Source organism: Accipiter gentilis, chromosome 31 (assembly GCF_929443795.1).
Source record: "Accipiter gentilis chromosome 31, bAccGen1.1, whole genome shotgun sequence".
Lineage (NCBI taxonomy): Eukaryota > Metazoa > Chordata > Aves > Accipitriformes > Accipitridae > Astur > Astur gentilis.
The window spans coordinates 7,867,505-7,888,242 of NC_064910.1; the positions used below are offsets into that span (position 1 = coordinate 7,867,505).

The 20,738-nt window shown below is 42.4% G+C and overlaps 1 protein-coding gene across 1 annotated transcript in view; it reads left to right on the plus strand.

The window, feature by feature from the left end:
- AFF3 (ALF transcription elongation factor 3) overlaps positions 1–11,853 on the plus strand; it is a 327,940-nt gene extending 316,087 nt beyond the window's left edge. The window contains exons 16-21 of the mRNA XM_049834235.1: positions 690–826; positions 2,870–2,941; positions 5,403–5,496; positions 9,630–9,679; positions 9,820–10,034; positions 11,394–11,853. Of these exons, the coding sequence (XP_049690192.1) occupies positions 690–826; positions 2,870–2,941; positions 5,403–5,496; positions 9,630–9,679; positions 9,820–10,034; positions 11,394–11,515 (690 nt within the window). The 3' untranslated portion in view covers positions 11,516–11,853. The remainder of the gene's footprint in view (positions 1–689; positions 827–2,869; positions 2,942–5,402; positions 5,497–9,629; positions 9,680–9,819; positions 10,035–11,393) is intronic.
- Positions 11,854–20,738: the final 8,885 nt, after the last annotated feature.

Sequence of the window (20,738 nt, forward strand, 5' to 3'; positions counted from 1 at the left end):
ATCCATGTAAGTACACTAACACACACACACACAGAGTCAAAGAAGTACTGAAAATAGAAGAAATGGGGCAAGGAAGGAGGATGGCAGAAGAATCTGAAGGAGCAGAGTGGCCCCTGAAAGAGTAGGAGGATACAGACAGAAAATTCCTGACAAGAGGAGAGTGTGGTCAAGCAGTACTGAAAATGGTAGGGAAAAGGAAGACATGAGAACAGAGATGAGCCTTTGAGTAAGAGTTAGTAGTCAAAGTATTTAATTTTAATTCTCTTAGTTCAAGCTAATCATTATCTTTCTTTGTTGAATGATGAAAAACTACATTTGCAAAGATGTGTGAAACACTTTTTAATGAAAGCTGGAACAACAAGCCTGATGAGTTTGTGGAATTTCCAGCCCTGGAAGAGCTTTGACAAACGTTTGTCAGGAACATCCTACGCAGAGTTGATCCTTCTTTGGACACAAGACTGTGGACTAAATAACACCTCACAGCCTTTTTCAGCTCTACTTTCTGTATCTTACGATTTTCAGTGATACACACAGTTTGATGGGCTTTAGCTTTCTCATAGGAAAAATTGTGAATCTGAAGGTATACCAACTTGTGTCAAGTTTACAATTCATGCTGAGAAAATCCCATCAAAAGTAACCATATCTTGATGATTACACTGTTTCTCTGTGTCCTTATTTTTTCCCTCTAGGTGGAAAAGTTTGGAAAGGCACTGAATTATGCAGAAGCAGCACTATCATTCATTGAGTGTGGAAATGCAATGGAACAAGGCCCAATGGAATCTAAATCCCCTTATACAATGTATTCAGAAACAGTTGAACTCATCAGGTAGGAAGGGAGGAGATGACCTCGGGGGGTCACTCTGTTTGTGCAAACATGCTCATCCACATTATCACATAATTCCCTAGATACAGTAAAAGGGGAGAAGTGAGGTTCTCCCAAGTGCCTGGTCAGTGATACATAATGTATAAGTATTATCTGTGATTTCTATGGAAATTAAATCAGGAAATTGTGTAGAATGGGGGGGGGGGGAAAAAAAAAAAACAAAAAACCACCAAAAAAAACCACCAAAGCTTTTCATATTACTTGAGTTGCAAATTACTTCAAGAGTTTCATTATATAAGTCCCATGCTACTCAAAAGAGAAAAATAATAATACATAATACCAAAACATTCTCATGGAGTGGTAGTTTGCAAAATGTTGCAACATGTTTAAGACTGCAGTTTAAAGGTTACCTGAAAGAAGATGTGAACAGTGATAGAAAAATGGACACTCAAGGTCCATTTGTTGTGTATGCTCCTACTGTAGCCAGCAGACTCCCAAAAGCAGTCCAGCTCACACTAAATCTACCTCTACATTTAGTCACCTTCATGGCTCTCCAAACAGGACAGTCTAGAATTCAGTCCCACCCGCAGTCCCTGTGAAGAAAGTTTGTCTCTTACGTCCTTTTCCCTGTTATAACTGGTACTAGTAGTTAAGATTATTGACAGTGTCAGTGGAGAAAACAAAGGTCAAAATCATCCCAGCAGCTGAGTGACTCTCTCCACAAGAGAGCGAACCCAGCCATGCTAGCGGAGAAAGCTGCACTGTCAGTGACCATGGCATCATGCCTCAGGACAGTCAGCCACGCAGCTCTCATCAGGACTAAGTTCTTAGGAAGGAAAACATTTTAATTTTTAATCATATCCATAATGAAGCAAAGCTTCTAAAACAATTGCATTCTTTTGGATTTAGTGTTGATGTGAAGATTTTCTCGCATGTTAACAATTCCACTGGTGGTTTATTCCACTTAGAGCTGTCATGCATTTCAGTGGATTGAGGCCAGCTTTCTAACTGGAAGGTTATTAAGCAAAATCAAGCATTTTTTTCAGTAAGAAAATAGTACATCCCATCTCTGAAATTCTTCCCTTCTTTTTTTGAAAAGGCAGAAAGCTCCTTCTTTGTCTTCCCTATCTTTTCTCATGATAGCAAATATATGGTCCTGACTCTGGAAATGAATTTTGCTTGCAGATCCATAGCTTTCAATAATGTGTGTAGCTGTGGTTGTGTTGTAGTGTGAATTGCTGTTGATCTCACTTGCTGCAGCTCAGAAAAATAAGTGGTTTGCTAGGTATGGCTGTTGAAACAACATGTTCATACTGAATCTTTGCACAGATATCAGGATTAAAGTTTGAAAGCAAAGATAAGAAGAAACACAAGCAGCTAATTATGGGGAACAGGTATTTTTCTGGAAGCGAGCCCAGAAGTGCTGTGTGTTGTCCTAACCTTGTCCATTGTTCAGGTATTCAGCTGGAAGCTGAGATTTCCAGAAACTAATTTGTGATTGCATAGCACATACACTCTTGAAACAGCAGTGCTACCTCTGTGGATGTTTAATATTTATAGAATTTGAATGTAATGTCATATGAGCAAAAATAGCTCTGAGCCACATGTTCCCCCTCTGCTGTGCTCTGCTTGGAGGAGCAAATCTGGGTAGACGTGCTCAGAACTGGCAGGGTGAGGGCAGCACCAGCTTCAAGGCAGGCTGTCTGCCTTCAACTGCTGTGAAAACCTTTCTGCATGAACTCTGTGTAACTGGGTCTCCACAGCAGCAGAGGTTATTTCGGTAGGACAGCATCACCTTGCCAGCTGGGCTCCCCTCTGGACTGACGGATGTTCAGGGAAGTTACTGCTGTTTAAAGAGTGCAAGGAGGCACCGCTAATGGCAAAACAGCTCTGAAACACAACCAGAAAAAGCACATTGTATGTCTGGTAACTTGAGCAAATATCTATAAGGGGGCAGATCAAATAACATCGGCCAGCTTGGCTGTCTGACCAGTAACATAAAGCTGTCTCAGTTAACTCACATTGGCTTTTTTCCTTTTGTTTAAGGTACGCAGTAAGACTAAAAACCCACTCAGGCCCCAATGCCACGCCAGAAGACAAACAGCTGGCAGCATTATGGTTAGTAGATCAAGCTTTCCTCAGAAGGCTTCTTTTCTGCAGTGAGACAGTTCTTAAAAATCAGATGTTGGACGCAGCTAGGTAGGATTATGTTGTCTATTGAAATTAAGATAATTCTTTCTGCTCCGCGAAGGTCCAGCCCTTGTATCACTGTACCAGGTCTGCATTCTGTCTCTGTAAATAAACAATTCATACCTATTGACTGTGACAGGTCAGCTATGGTACGTCAGCATAATTAATTTTTAAATGCCTGACGGTTTGTTGTTTTTATGAGTGATGTACTTTTGTACCAATAGCTCAGTAATTTCTTTTGAGGCTGACATTTTAGGCTCGATAATCATAAATTATATTTATATTATATGGAGGGAGATACAGTGATGGTGGTAATTAAGCCTCTCGGATTGCCTTCTAAATTGAGATTTCTAGACATATATGCATGCACCTTAGATTCTATAGGATGGTTGCCGATTGCTAGTAAAATACTAAAATGTTATTAAAATCTAATTTTAATTAATATCTATGCAGTTAATACATAAAATACCTATTACATGGTTACTGATTCTCAGTAAGTGGACATTTACAATCGGCAAGTGTGTTTTTAACATCTATTAACCATCTGTTAAAAACCCAAATTAAATGCGTCTTTAGCCTCCATAAATAAGGAGTCCTAATTAAGCATTTGTAGGAAAAAGAACAAAATATTCAGAGCTGCAATTTTTTTTTTTTTAAATGCCCTTTCTTTGTCACTGCTTTGCTGTGCCATCGGGAGGAGCCCAGAATGCATTCACGGCAATTGCTTTAAAAACGCTTAGGTGGGAAAACAACTAAAGAACGGTTAAAAAAAAAAAAAAAGAAAAAAAAAAAGAAAAAGAAAAAAGCAATATTATGAAGGGTTGCTCAGAACTGCCGGAGCGCTTCGGCGTGTGCAGAACCACATCCAAATTCACAGAGCCGCTGCATCTGTTCCAGCAGAAAGGTCAGAGCGAGGGAAAGCAGCCGGTGCCTTCTCTGGGCCATGAATAGCAATCTTAACTCCCCGTCTGCCAGCCAGCAGATGAGCTGACACCATTTGCATATGTGCTGTACCTGTGAAGGTGACAGAGTGAGAGTGATGGTGGCTGCGAGGCCACCGCGTCCCCCGGCTGCTCCCGGCGCCCGCCGGGCAGGCTGCCAGCCCACCGGCCCACCCGGCTGCCCTTCTCCTGAGGAGAGGCTGTCCTCCAGCGGCCACAGGCAGAAATTCACCTTGCTGCTTTCGGGACGCGACACGGGCTGAGGAACCCTGGCTGGGATTTGGGGGGGTTTTCCCCCCAAGAGCAATTTGTTCATTCGAAGGGTTTGCTGGGGTTTGGGCAGCTCCTGGGTGCGGGGAGGTGGGGGGAGCTCTGCGCTTCCAAACTCAAGTCACCTCCTGGTGCTTCGGCTTGGCTCCGAGACTAAAAACTGCTTTTAGAAATAAGGCCTCTGCTGCCAAAGGAGAAGTAAAACACACCAGATCTTTGCTTCCAAAGCTGTGCTACCGAGGGGCAATCCCACGCTTGCCAATCCAAAAGCTTGCTGGGAAAAGGTGGCGGCGAGTCCTCATTCGGAAAATAGACCGGTGCACCTAAAGCCAAGAGTGAAGAAAAGAGTTTGTGCGTCCTGAATGCAGATTATCAGTTATTGTGATGTATAATTATAGTTAATAGCTATTACTCTCATTTAATTACATAGCATTAAAGGTGTGCAGCGCTCTGCAGACTAACAAGGAGCACAAGGGCAGACAGTTCCACTACTGCAGTACATCGAGTTTTTCAGCCCGCTCCTGGTTTCCTCTGGGCAACAAATCAGGCAGGTGGCCCAGGAACAGCCTGCAGGCTCCAACGCAATCTCTGTTCTGCTTTCCCGCAGAGGAGCTTGGCCAGTGAAATCTGGGCAGGTCCGATGTTTCCCTGTTTCCCAGCTATCTCCAGCTGCTGGAAGAGAGACCACTGGGTGTACACAAAATACACCCATTCTAACTCTAGTTCATCGTACAGGCTCCGGGCTCTTGTAATAAAGGCCCGGGATGAGATACACCAAAAGGCTGCCTTTGCATTTACAAAAAGGAATAAAAAAAAAATAAAAATGCACATGTTGAGTTCCAGGCCTGTAATGACCTTTTCACAGAGAGGTCTTTGGTCAAGTGTGCAGGCTTCAAGTCAGAGCCAAGGCCTGGGAACCCAACCCTGCAAACCCTTCTGAGTACGGTTAATTTAGTACCTCACTGGTAGCGTTTGTCAGTGTGACCTGTCCTGGCTGCAATACCTAGTTTTGCTCATGAATCCATGGCAAAATGTGAAGTACTGTGAACAAATGGTGATAAAAACTATAAGCAAGGTACTGTCAGCATTCCACTGTGTTAGTTTGAGAATTTAAGTTAATTAATTGGGACTTCTGTTCAGGGGGCACACTTTACCTTCTGTTCTCCCTTTTGTTCTAGTTACCGCTGCCTGGCCCTTCTGTACTGGAGGATGTTCCGACTCAAGAGAGACCATGCAGTCAAGTATTCGAAAGCGCTTATTGAGTATTTCAAGGTGCATTCTTTATGACATGTTTTTAAATCGGTGTGTCATTATGGGAAATATAGCATCTTAATAAAAAAAGTAGCTGTGCTGGGCTTAGTTCTTCCCCTATGAAGCCAGTAGAGTTTTACCATAGAATCCCATGGCAACACCTGATCTCTAGTCAGTTCTAGAATTGAGTCAGTTCTGTGTTCATGAGGGCCCCTCTTTGCAAAAATACACACTGTGTCCCTTCATGAAGGATGAGAAATTTATTGTATTAACAAGCAGGTAATTTCAGCTCATTCTTGGTCAATTGTCTAGTGCTATGCAGCTCTGTTGTGAATAGGTTTTGCAGATTTTGCTCTAAGAATCCCCTCCAGACTTACACGACCCACCAGACTACCTGTGAGTTGAAGACTTTGATCTAGATCAGTCCTCAACTGCAGGGCTTCCACTTAGCAGCATCAATAGGTAGGACAGTGCAGTGGGACGTGTTCTTACCCAAGGAACCGGCAACCAGCCCACGCTGACTTCAGCGGGAGTTGTATGAAAGCATCAGAGGGCAACCAAACCGCCTGCCATGTACTTGGCACGGCACTGCTGGCCCCCCCTTCCTGCTTTGCTTTGCCTGCTACTGCTTCCATTTTCCACCCTCTGCCAGGTCCAAACCTTGGTTATTTTGAATAAGACAGGAAGTCATTCAAAGTATGTTAATATATTTTATGTGACAGGCAACCTTTCTTTGGAAAGTATCTCAAGACCAAAACCTTCCAGGTGGAGCTCACCTAGCAGTTAGTCCACCCAGCATTTGATCTAACACAAAATTAGCCTTTGTCTTTCTAATTAAAAAAAAAAAAAAAAAAAAAAAACATAAAAGTGCTTTAAGACAAGCTGCTTTGCAGGACTTGTCTTTGAACACAGGGCTCAGCTGTTAGGGGTTTTTTTTGCAGAGGGAGGTACCTTGAAATGAAAAACATCCATCCTTTGACATTTTGTTAATAAAAAAATTCAAATACAAGCACGAATGCTCATGACCAGATTCTGAACACATGAAGACAGTGAAGGAAATTGACAGATCTGTTATTGTCAAACTGAAATTGAAGTCACTGTAATTGCTTCTAAAAATTTAGCAATATATAATTCAACACGTTGTTTCTCTAACAAAGACTTGATTTCAGGGGAAAGAAATATGTGCCTATTACAGTACTTTATTTTTCTTTACCAGTTCAGAGAATACCTGCATTAAGAACAGGATGGTCAGGCTCTCAACCATGTAAAATGTCTCCTACTAGCAGACAGAAACTGTTTCACAGCAAACATAAAATGGACTTATACTCTGCTATAGCCAAGATGAGCTTGTTTTTTTGCAGAGCTCCTGCTGATATAATGATAGCGTAGTTTCACATTAGAAAGTATTCTCACCTTTGAAAGTAAAAATGGAAAAAGATCCATTTGCTGTAATTTTCAGTGGAAAACAAGCCAATTCTCCACTCATTTCATATTTGGTATCTAAAAGCTTTCAAAACCAAGTGATGTGAAATGCTGACTGCATTAAGAACTTCCACATATATTATCAATCAGTGAGAGATTTTAAACCTTGTCACACACATTTGCAGGGAAAATTAGACACACTTTTCTTTTAGAAAAGAAAAAATGATTATTTAAATCTCCTTTTAAGCATTTTATTTCCATTATAAAAAAAATTAATGCAGCAGAGAATTAAAAAGAAGCCACAGATATTCAGGGATGAGACACATTTGAGAGCATAAAGAAACCAGAATAATGAGTAGCAGTAAGCAAAGTTGGATAAAAGATGGTCCCTTACAATATTACACTCTTTAGAATCCTTACCCCCACCTTTCTGGTGCAGAACTGAGAGGAAGCTGGAGTAATATACCTAAAACATGAGAAAAAAGGTGTGGGAAGTGGTACAGTAAGGCAGACGCTGGTTACATTTACAGCAGAAGTATCCTTGACGCCACTTCGATTTTCATATTTTCCTGCCTCCAACTCTGTAAGTAAATAACGTGTGTAGTCAGTTTCCATTACACTAGAAAGATGAAGGCCAGTAATTCTGAGACAGATCAGAGATGAAAAGGAGGAAAAAAAAAAAGAAACTATTCTGTAAGAGGAACAAATGCTGAGGATTCACAGGTTGGTTCTATTTAGGATGGTAAATGAGAACTTTTCGGTTTTTTCCTTTCACACCTTAGCCCTTCCTGCCAAAAAAAAAGGAAAACCCATCGAAGGAAGAGCCCCCTGTGGGACACTCCGAAGTTTAGTTTTCATACCACTTACTTACATGGGATGTAGTATCAGTATCCAAATGCAGGAAGAATGCCAGGGTGCACACAGCACTGATGTGATCGCTGCTAAAATACAGCCAGTTTTGGTGTGCACATGAAAGATGTGGGAACACAAGAGGAAGTTCAGAGGACACATCAAAACTGAGAAAACAAACCTTTTGAAGAGAGGCTCAGGAGATGTGCCCAGCTTACTGCAGAACAGGTTAAGAGAGGATGTGAACATTGTGTATATGGAAACAGAGCTGATAATACCAGGCGACATGCAGTTTTGCTGGCATTGGACCAACAAAATCCAAAAGCTAGCACTGAAGTTCAGCAAATTAAATCTTGAAACCCTGAAACAGAATCTGTTCTACTAACCATGAGGCCTGCTAAACATTAGAACAGGACGCAGGAGGACAAGGAGGATAAAAAGTGTCTTAGGATTTCTATATGACTGGCTATCCTTCTAAAAAGAATAAAATAAAATAAATTTAAAAAGTAATTTATCTTCTGCTAAAAGCTCCATGATTGGTGGAAAAGGGAAACTGTAGACTGAGTGTCCTGGGGAATTACTGGCCTTGAAATCTGTGAAGCTCCAAAGCCTCTTGTTTATCACTTTTCCTTCCTAAGCCATGGGACGCCAAGAGTTTTTGTACTGCTGTTAATGCTTGTAACTCCTGCAGCTTGCAACACCTGCAGCCTTGCATTTAAACAATATCCATAAACAGATCTTGAGCTGCAGGAATTCACTTGGTCTCCCGTCGTTGTCAAGAAGGGAAGGTTGTTCTCCAGCACACAATTATCTGCGTGTACGGTTTCAGGGGAGAGTGCAAGGAGGTCACTTTGCTCTGAAGAATCAGAGACTGGCCATTGCGGAATATGAGGCTAGGGATGGGTTGGACTACAAAAGTTTTGGTTTAGACTTCTGGTTTCTACATCCTTCTTTCTCACAGGCCCACGATTAAATCAGTCACTGCATTTGGGAAAGGGGAGGAGTTTTTCCACAGGTCAAATGGGCAGGAACGTGCCAGTAAATTCTCACCAGCTCTTGCAGATTAACTACTAGAATCATTTTAGCTATTCAGTTTCTATTATTGCAGACACCTGATTTTCTCCTGCTCTGTAAACATAGTGCTTGTACAAGGTAGTCTCTCCTCAAGCGATAAAATTCTTTAGGCTAAGCACAGTATGTATAACAGTGAGGGTCTTAATGACCGCAGGTACACAAGAGATCACACTAAATGATCTAATGTCCCTTTCAGGGATGGTCTGGGTAACCCTTCAGCTAGAACAACCACCAGTCTACAAGGGCAGTCTCTCTGACCCTGTGAATGCTGCCGTATTCAGACCAAGGAGAACTGCTCCAAGAGGAGCAATCGTGAACGACATTCTTCAGCCTGGTGGTTTAAACACCCATCGGAGCTGAGGGAGCCTCATGTTCACATCCCTGTGGTCAGCCAGGCTGAGCAGACTTGCACAGTCTCGCAGGTCCTAGGGGAATGACATTTGTCTTTGGGGCAGGAGGAAATCTTTCTGGTTTTCTCTATCACAAGAAATTCCAGCCTAAACCTCACAAAGAGTCCTAGCAGCACTTTCTTCTGAACTCCCAGGATTTCTGTGAAAAGTTTCAGTTTCAGCTAACAGGTTTTCCTAATCTGTCCCCATCCCCAATAGACTGTGATTTGGATCTGTGCTGCAGCACTGCTTCATCACAACACCAAACTAGGCTGAGTGGGTTTATTGCATCAGGAGACTTGAATAGTTCTATCCGCACAATTTTTTCTTTACATTTCTTTACTTTTATACTGCTTAATGTTCTTCATTTCATAGTCTTATATAAATTATAGGCATTGTGAATTATTTTTTCCTTTACAGAATTCATCAAAAGCTGCCCAGAACCCATCTCCTTGGGGTGCCAGTGGAAAGTAAGTCATACAGAAACTTACATCATTGGCAGTCAGATTGGCAGTCAGAAATTATATTTCCTTACATGCAGTATGTTCTGATACTCTCATGTTTTTAATCCCAACATCTTTTAAGCAACTGTATTAACATCTGTTTCCAGGAGCACAGGAACTCCATCACCGATGTCCCCTAGCCCTTCTCCAGTCAGCTCTGTAGGATCCCAGGGGAGCACAGGGGCCCCTTCCCCATCTCCTATCATCAGCATCCCGCAGCGCATTCATCAGATGGCCGCCAACCACGTCAGCATCACCAACAGCATCCTGCATAGCTATGACTACTGGGAGATGGCTGACAACCTGGCCAAGGAAAACAGAGGTGAGTGAGTCAAGGCAGTGGACTATTCGGGAAGACTGTCACGTGATTTTGATCAGGGAAATAACTATTTTGATAGGAATCCTGTCTGCAAAGTAGGACTGCGGAGGTGATTTTTTTTCTTCAGTCTGCTCCTAGTCTGTTCCAAAACGGCCCCAAAAGGCAATTTTGATAGCCGTCTCGCTCAGAAGCATGTAACTTTTTTCTTTATTTGGCTGGTCAGGACTGGTGACAGAGAGGTCACAGACATAGCTGTGGGTACCATTCAGTGCCATCTGTGTCATTCTGGAGAGAAAGGTTTGTGGGAGGTCAGGCAGCTTCCTGCCCCCCCAAAGTCGTGGAGCTGGATGGGATGCGTTTAGCCAGACCACATCAAAAAGCAGGAGCACAATTCCCTTCTGCAGAAGGAATAACAGCCCCCTAGCCCTCCCCCCACCCGAGCAGACACAGATGGGAACAAGGTACCTCACTGCACCTTCAGAGCAAACTTCTATCAGCTGAACTGGTTTCCATGAGCAAGTGCCTCAGCTTCTGACTTGATGGTAAAGTATTCCTTGGTTTTCAAGCTAATTTATGTATTTAAGGCAGGGGCGTGGGCAGGATTCAAATCAAAATGGGGACAACTAAGTGTAGGTGTGCGTATATGAGTTGAGGGGCTAATCTCCCATTCCAGTTGATGGAGCTTTGTTCAATAAAAACAGCAGAGTTCAGAGAGCTGTTCAGTTAACCCTGAAGAGGAGACAGGGATACAATTCAATTGCCTAACCATAGCTGCCAAATGCCATCCTTACCTACGCTGCCACTCCAGAAGTGTCCTGTACGTCCTGTGTTAGATCTGCCATGCCAGGCTGTTTGTATCAACTGCCTTTGGAGAGCACCTCAAACGGGCACTACATGCCTCCAAGCAGGCAACTGAATTAAGTCTGTAGTGGCTAGTTAGCCAAATTACTCTGTAGGCTGAGTTGACCATGTTGTACAGGCCTCTATTTTTCTGTCATAGTAGCTTAAATATCTAGCATATGTACGGATAGACACTTGTGTGCAGACTTTTTGATGCAGTTGTCCTTAATCTCAAAATAAATCTTGCCCAGCATCTGTTTTCTTTATCAAGACTCAATGGAAATTAATGAAAAGCAAAGCCAAAGAACTCACTGTTTTGTTCTTTAAAAAGAAAATTGTTGTGCATCAGCCTGTAACATCATGAACCACAGGGCTTTAAAATTAATCTCACCAGCACTAAACTTTCATTCCCATGAAATGTTCAGCTTGACTCAATTTGCAAGAGAATAAAATCTATTAAAGGGTGACAAGTAGCAAATACAGCTTCACTCTTCTGATGCTGAATCTTTTTTTTCCCTGTAGATTTTTTTAACGACTTGGACGCATTGATGGGACCTATCACCTTGCACAGCAGTATGGAGCATTTAGTTCAGTACACTCAACAAGGACTTCACTGGGTGCGGAATAGCGCTCACTTGTCATAATGACTGTGTGCCATTCACATGGACAGTATACCTTCCATGGATAATTCAGTTATTCTGGACACTGTGCTACAGAAATAGTCAACCACAGCATTGATCCAAACAAAGGTGAATATTTCTTCAACATTGAGCAAAATTTTTCTGAGTGTAGACATGTGCATATGTACAATATACAATGATGTCTCTTCAGAATGAATTGTTCTGTACCACTCTCCAAACATCTTCACACACTAGAAATACTAGAAAGAACTGATCTTAATGCACAAAACATACCCTTTCTATTCTTGTGCTGAAAAACTCAGAAACCAAAATCTCATGGGCTGATTGAACCAAGTGCAATAAGCACAGATCCCTATTCAGGAAAGCTCTCAATAGATTCTTAACTTTAAGCTTGTACTGAAATCCCATTGACTTCAGCAGAGCTTAAGCACATACACAAGGGCTTTCCTGGACTGGAATGAATGAGGGCAAATCATAGACATGGAGAGCTTTTACTGCGAGCATGGACACGCCACAGAAGTTTCAAAATTAATGTGCCATCTCCCTGTTACTTCCCCACTGGGGCACACAGAGGAGTTGTGTAGTCCACATCAAGTTGGAGAAAGACGGCATTCCTTCACGTGCAATAAGTTTCAACAAATTGCGTGCATTTGTTTATCTCCTGTCTTTTTAAATAACTTCAGCTCTTGCTCAGCTCCTCACCAACAGTATAACCTACCAGTATCAAGCAAAAAGCCTGAAAACACTTATGCTGATAGCAAGAACTTAAAGGAGATGGTCGAAAATTGCATTCTGTCACTGACACTAAAGAGATAAATGAAAAAATATGGCAAACTGCTATCCACTTAGTAAAAAAAAAATGTGTTAATTTCAGCTGTGTACACACAGAGGGACAGAGAGATATCTGTAACAGCTGTTGGCTTTGCATGGGAAGGCTTCATCCCACAGATTTTGACTTTCATATCTTTTTCATCTAGCAGAAGCTTGCAGCATTTTCTTCTAGGCTGTATGGGAGCATTACATGCAATTTCCTTTATCTGGGAAGCTGAGTTTGCTGCTCATCAGGCTAAGAACTGTTTCCTATCATAATCCTCTCACTCTTCATGCATAATCCTCAACTAGGCTTTAATGTTTCTTGATTTATGGGATGTTTTCAATTCCTGTTGACAGGCTGTGTTTTTCATGCCAGAAGAATTAATCCCACAATAATTGGAGTTTAATTTGGGTCAGCTGGGGTCAAGGCCAGTTCATATCAACTGTGCTTGCATTCGGTGCATTTTTGTTCATTTTCAGTGGTTTTCACACATTCAGTTTTCTTTTTCTGTGTCAGAGATACAGGGGGTTTGCATCAGATTTACAGCCTTTACTCACATCAGCAGCTCCAGTGACTTTCAATGGACTGTTCTTGTCCAAGTCAGTGGTTGGACCCTTGGATTGTTGTTTTCTAATCTAATTTACTTATACCTTAAGGAAATGTGAGTACAAAAGACTCTTTCAATAGAAGATACAAGTAGAAGTAGCCACTGATATCGATGGTTGATTGATTGGTCCTTGCTGCCTTTTTTTTTCCTCCCCCATTTTTGAAGAGCTGCATTTTGAAAAAAAGATACCAAACAGTGCGGCACGTTTGCTCAGTAAAATGCCTTTGGTAACACAGGCTGTATGTACCCTGTGGTAAAGAGCGGGCTTGAGAGCACACTGAGCCCCACATACCTGCATTTTTTGGTCAAGGCTGCTTACCGTAGCTCCAGCTGTCACTCAGAGCATTCACCCTGTTCTTTGAAGCAGCTCAGCGGGGTAGCTACTGAGGAACCGCTCAGCCCCAAGCCATCCTGAGCCGATATTTATGTGCCCCTTGGTGCTCAGATACCTCTCCCACAAGAGAAGTCCTGAGCTCAGGCTGTGGTCACCTCTTAGCATGGTCTTGAGTGTTACAGTGTGGCTGGCTTTAAGAGTGAACATGGACCTGCCTTTAAAAGACAAAATACACATCCTCCAAGTCCTCACATCACTCTTAACTCTGGCTCTTACCCACCCCAGAAGGAACACAATTTGTTTGGTCACGAGTATCATGGAGAACTTGATCGGTGCCTTTCTGTTTATCACTTGCCTGATCTTCAGCTGTGGAAGTCTGTCGTGATTTACTAGACTAGTAGCAATGGATTCTGTCAGCTGCTTCAATACCATATGAAGGTACTGTGGGATTTCTCCTCAGATTAGGAAAGTGAAATTCCAGTTAGACTAGCTTCTGTTTTCTTTGATGGTGCCTATGATGTTTATCTTCAGATAAGTTTGGGGGTTTCGGAGCCCTTACTGCTATTTAATGTTGAGAAATTTTAGAAGTGACATATATTACTTGCCTTAAATGGAGTTTAGTTTTATTGCACATGTGGCATTTGAGTTTCAAATATGGAACTTTGAAGCATGTTTATTTTACTAAGATCGGGATATTTTTCTTAATCACGATGAACTCTTTGTATGGATGTAATATGTCAAGAAACTTCAAAGAAATGCAAGAATTAATGCTGTCCTGTTGTAACATTTCCAAGTACTAAGGATCTCATGTAGATGATTGTCCTTTTTGTACCTTGTTCTTATATGGAATTATTCCAGCTAAAATACCCATTACTTCCATGGAAAAACAAGCTGGGTTTTAGTTTTTGTGCTGGCATCATCTGTGTTGTCTGATGAGCACACTGAGCCTTAACTTCTGGTGGTGTAAGAGAATGAAATAGCAGCCATTTAAACCAACTAGATGTATAAATGGATTAGGGCTTTTGGCCTTCTCTCCATAGGGTTTATTGCAGCTATACTCTTTTGGTGAGGTTACTTAGAATACTCTTTTGTGCAGACTATTTGCTGTATACGGTTGCTGCTGTTTAGATGACTGAATGTGGCATGGTGACAGCAAATACTTCATTTCATCTTCTTAGGGCCTGGTCTGGAAAAGTGCATGTGGCTTTTAGGTCTGGTCCAATTAAGCACATGCTCCACCTTAAGAACCTGAATAGTCTTAGGCACCTCACCATCAGTCAAAGGTGCTCTGTGTGTTCTGGATGGGACCAGAGGAGACTGTACTTTGGGGTTCCATGAAAGACACTGGCTTGTTTTAATCTGTTGTAAAAGTCCAGGAACATGCAGGCTTCTTTATGCCATAGCAATGTTCAGGTTCATTTTGGGAAAGTAAGAAGTCATTCTGTACAAATCCAGAAGGCTTATGCCTGGAGGAAGAGGTTTTCTTAGAAACAGAGGCTTCTGAATCAGTCAGGGTTGGTAAAGCAATGGGAATGGATTCAAAGGAACTATGTATTGCAGGTGGATGCAAAAAATACAGAGCAGCCTATAGGATCCTCACGGACAGCAAGATCATACAGGCCCCTTGGCCTTAATCCTTTATAGTATTCTGTGGTGGCATGAGTGACAGGTAAGAACAGAACATATGCAGAGGTTCAAGTGTGGCCAAAAGCCAAGCATAGTCCTCCCTGTCGCATGGCAGGATATCCCAACCCCTGGTTTGCCTATTCTTTTATCCAAATATCGCAGGGCTCCAAAGGAAGAGATTATAGTGAACAGACGACCTTAGGTAAAGGAGGTTAAGAAGATCAAGCCCTAAGTGTAGATACAAACACATATGTATATACTGTAAATCTAATAGTCACTCAGCATGAAGGATATTGCTAGTGCCTACCATTGATCATCAAGTACTCATCACTGAGCAGCCATACCACCTCAGAAGTGCAGTAGCTGTTATCAAAATAATTTGTGTGGCTAATTAATTTATAAGAAATGCACCTTTGGGACTGTGCCATAGTATCTCTCTTGTAATACAAATGTTCAACCATTTTTCATGGCTACTGATTCAAATCTACAACACTGAAATGTCAGGATATCTTTTTTTCCCTAGATGAGGACATACTTAGACCTGGCTAATCTGTGCTTAGTTTATCTACCCAAGAGACTTTAGTAGTCACCAGCCTTAACGCATGTACAGTATATACTATTCACTGATTTAGTTGTAGGTTTTAATCCGAATGAAATTGGAATTTGTGAAATGACTTGGATTAATGGCATCTGCCTCAGATATCCTGCAGATGTGACATTAAATGATTCATGATTTTAAGCAGGAAAGGTTGAATTTTATGTAAATAACAGTGGATGAATTCCTTAATCTTTTTACAAGAAGGTTGTTTTTTTTTTTTAAATGAAAAGATTGTCAAAGCAATAGGTATTTTAACTCTCCTAAATTTTCTGGAGGGTCATGGCTTCATGGTCAAAGCTATATTAAGAACATCTCCTTCTGCAATATGCCTTGCCTTTACATAATCCTCTTAATGCTTAATATGTCAGAAAGAAATGTTTCTTTTTCACAGCGATAGCAACGTTTCCCTCCCCCATTCAGGGAGAATCCTCAAACTAAAGAATAAAATCTCTTGGCACAATAGAAATACAAACAATGCCTGAAGAATATGGACTTGTTAAGATAACAATAGAAGTTTGGCTGGCGCAGACCTAACATGCCTCTCGTTTTGCTATCTTTTTGTGAGCATTTACATCACATATTTGAACTCATTGTGTTTGAACTAGAGAATTAGTCTGATTTTCATGTCTTAAAAAGACCTGGTAGGTCTGATCACTATCATAATTATAATTGTTACATTAGCTTATGTGCTGTGCACTGAGGGCTGGGAAGGCATGTAACCATAGATAAATTTGTCAGAATGCATTCAGAAAAGCATTTGGATGATCTTATGTCTAGGCTGTCTCAAAAACTGGAGAACAATGTCTTTCACCCAATATTGTTAACATGAAAATTTGGCTACTTTAATGTCTCTCATAAACCTACCATTTGCCCTCAATAAGGCCAAGACGCCATTTCCAGCGTCACTGGTTGCCATGATGTAAATTGTTCTTAAGGTTCGTTAACAAACTGAGAAGGTCACTTTAGGCCCTGTTTGTGCTTACTTCTCTAAAGCTACGCAGAGGAAAACCACTAAGATTTGGAGCATCCAAGGCTTCATCGTTCTTTCAAAAGACTATGGTTTTTCCTCAGTGAGACAGGCGGGATTCAGCTGGGGCTATTTCTTCAAGTAATTCCTCTGCCTCCGCTTGCTGTCTGGCTCTATTGCTTTTGGTATTCTGCAAGTATGCCTGCACTTTCAGGGGTGTTTTCTACTTTGGCAGCCCAATCTACCTTTCAGATGGGATGCTAAAGCATGGAGCAAGTAACCTGCAGATTGCATAAAGGGACTTGCTTTCCCCCACAAAACTGGCAGCAAATACAGCAAGGCTTCTTCTTTTTTCTGATCTGTGTAGTTTGAATCTCACACACTGTAGCTTGAATCCCAGCCTCATCCCTGCTGCCCTTGAAGGACTCCAGAGGGTCCAAGGAAAGCAACAGAATGATGAAAAAAATGGGGATTTCCTCTGTCCCAAGGCACATATTCCTTTTTGGGAGTGAATATAGAAAACAGCATGGATCATAAGGCACTCAGGTCTCATGTTTCTCATATGTACTAACACAGGGATACTTAACACTTATCTGCCTCATAGGGCTTTATGAGAATTAATTAATGTTTGCAAATCACTTTGTATCCTCAGAAGGAAAGTGCTGTAGAAGAGCTATGGAAAAAACTGCTAAGTACACTGGATGAATTTCACCCCTGAGTCCAGAGCTGCAAGACCCTCAAAATCCTTAAATACCATGTAAGCTCTCAATGTAAGCACCAGAGTATATATAACTTGTGCTTAGCGCTGAGGGGAGTCACAGCCTAGGTGAAATTGCCATTCCCAGAGTATCTATAACTTTCATCCTGGTAGAGAGCAAGAATCACAACAGTACATAATGGGACAAGCAGCATAGGTTAACCAAGTGCCGTGTAGCCATCCTAAGAATTTCAAATCTTTTTGTGTCTTTGAGCCGCTTTGTCTTTCTGTGAAAGAAATTTGCCGCCCCAGTTGTACCAAGTGTATTTCTCATAACAGCCTCAGAAGTATTCAAATCATTTGTTATTCCAAATCCAGCTTCAAATAGCTTCAAATCAATGGAAATTTTCTTTTAGAATGGTGCACTGCAGAGGGGACTTAACAAAACATAAAAAAAATTGTCTCTCATAACAAAATAAGTGTCTGTGATGCACATTACCAGTAACTGAGCTGGGAAGATATGTTGGGAGCACAATGTTCAGGGAGTTACCTTCCCAAATCACACCATCGTTAGCCAGCACCCCCAGGTCATACTCCCAGCTCTGTTCTGGCACATTACCTCTAGAAGTCATCAATAAAGCACTTCACCAAGGATTGAACACCAGTCAAGTCAACAAAATGTTTCTATTGCTGTTCACGTTATTCAGGCAATACTAACAAATTCTTCCTTCCTTAGCACTAGTTATCCTTTTCTCCTCCACTTGGCATTCTTAGATATGGAATTCTCACCCTGTCAACAGACAGGAAAGGAAATACTTCCTGCAGGAACAAGCTAGACATAGATAACATTTACCAAACATTAGCAAAGGACAGGCCCTTCTTAGTCATTTTCTCACTTCCATTTTGGAAAATATTTGTCTTGAAAAAGGATATTTTCATTTGCAGTTCAGATTTATTGTAGAATCAGAGAATGGTTTGGGTTGGAAAGGACTTTAAAGATCATCTAGTCCAAACCCCCTGCCACAGGCAGGGACAACTTCAACCAGGCCAGATTGCTCAGAGCCCCGTCCAACCTGGCCTTGAACACTTCCAGGGTTGGGGCATCCACAACATCTCTGGGCAACCTGCTCCAGTGCCTCACCACCCTCATACTGAAGAATTTCTTCCTTATGTCCAATCTAAATCTACCCTCTTTCAGTTGAAAACTGTTGCCCCTTGTTCTGTCACTACAGGCCCTGGTAAAAAAGTCTTTCTCCATCTTTTTTATCAGTTCTCTTCAAGTGTTGAAAGGCCACAATAAGGTCTCCCCGGAGCCTTCTCTTCTCCAGGATGAACAACAACAACTCTCTCAGCCTGTCTTCATAGGAGAGGTGTTCCAGCCCTCTGATCATTTTGGTGGCCCTCCTCTGGACCCACTCGAACAGGTCCCTGTCTTTCTTATACCGGAGACCCCAGAGCTGGATGCAGTACTGCAGGTGGGGTCTCACCCGATCGGAGCAGAGGGGCAGAATCCCCTCCCTCGACCTGCTGGCCACACTGCTTGTGATGCAGCCCAGGATATGGTTGGCTTTCTGGGCTGTGAGCACATGCCAGCTTGTGTCCAGCTTTTCATCCACCAGTACCACCAAGTCCTTCTCCACAGGGCTGCCCTCAATCAGTACATCCCCTGTCTGTATTGATATTGGGGCTTGGCCCAACCCAGGTGCAGGACCTTGCACTTGGCCTTGTTGAACGTCATGAGGTTCACACAGGTCCTCTCCTCAAGTCTGTCAAGGCCCCTCTGGATCTCAAGGTCCCTTTGGGAGTCTCCCTTCACAAACAAGTCCGTCTTCCATTTGCATTAGGTGCTGTATGGGAGATGGGAACTTCGGCCTTTCTCCAGCAAATCACACATAGCTAACTAGCGTCATATCAATACAGTAATTCATTTATTAGCTCCTCAGCCTTTCATTTTGCCTTCATGGCCCCACAGTCAGCTCTTCCTGCAGTTCTAGACATTTTCTTCTTCAACCCCATCTCCCAGCCTGGGCTCGTGACATACAGGACAAGGTAGAGCTGAAATTACTCACAGGAAAGAAGACGGAGGGCAGTGCAGAGGTGCTCCGAGCAGCTCGAGACCTTTCTGCGTTCTTCTTGTGTTACTGATCTGCTTGAATGAGCATTGCTGCTTTATGGCCCTGCAGTAGAACCAGCAGGAACTGGTGGTCTCAAACCTATGGAAGGACTTTTTTAGGCCATTAAGGACACATAATCAGCCTTGTAACAATTCACTGGGGTTAAATAGCAAGAGAAGGTAGAATGGGAGAGAAACAAGGTCCTAAATTAAACACAGAAGTTGGGATTCACCTCATCTTGTACTGAAGGTCTAAAATAAGCACAACGAATCACACCCTAGAAAGGCTTGTTTCTGTCCACTGGCTACAAAGGGAATTTAGGTGATAAGCTCAAATATAGGGGTGCTATAAATCCCACCCCAGCTAACAAGAGTGCCTGCTGAAATTGGTAAATACCTTAGGATGCGCTGATGTAGGATGGGGCTGAGATCATGCTGGGAGGGAGCAGATATGCAGGAAAATAGGTATGTGGTAAATACATTTATTTCTGAGTTGTTTAAAGCATACATTTTAGACTTGGACCATCTCTTGCCCACTTTCTAATTCCCTGCACCCAAATCCAAAGAAGTAAGTAGTTCCTTGAGGACTGAATGTGCACCTTTCTTCTATTCAGATTACTGAAATGTCAAGAAAATATATTTTACAGTTTACTGAACACTCACAGGCACTTTTTCCATATGTGTTCTGGAAGTAGAGCTGGCTTCCCTTAAACAGAAGAAACAGTTTTTCTGTAGATGGCGAAAGAGAAGAGATTGGCTGTGAACCCACATGAGGCCAATATTACTCTTTTTTATGGAAATTCAACAGCATTTTTCAATTCATTATGTGAAAACAGCAATTTCCTCCATGACGAACAGCCTGTAGGCCACCCCGGACCACCTAAAGCTTGTGGCCTGCCTGCAGACCAGCAGTCCCACAGCAGCTCCCAGGGCTGGCCAGGCAGTGTCCCTTGCTGCCGGTGGAGGCAGAAAGAGCGGTGTTGTGTTGAGAACTTCAGAGCAGCCAGATTAAGGTGTGCTTGAGGTGCCACTGGTAGGCTGTCTCTTTCCACAGATGGCAACCGGAGAGGCAGGAGCCGAGACAGAGGATCCAGGCAGTGTGAGAGCTGCTCTCCAGGCAGCCCCAGGCTGACCCCTGGTCCTCCTGTGCAGGGACATTGCTCCATGTTGACCATGGCAGATGGAGACGATAATTGCGGTAACAAACCAGGCTGCACACACACACTTACTGCTTACAGCGCCTTCCTGGGTGTATTATTAATGAAACCCTGGACTGCGGTGGTGTTCGCTGACCAGGGCCATCTTGGTAGGCATCCTACAGAGACTCTCTTCCATGGAGTTGCCACCATGCAGAAGCCAAAACCAAACCACGCTGCGGGTGGGTGGGGAGGACAGTACAGGGCAGCCAAAATAAATAAGATTCTTAAATTTGTCATTACTTCTCCAGCCAGTTGCAATAATTGCAGTAGT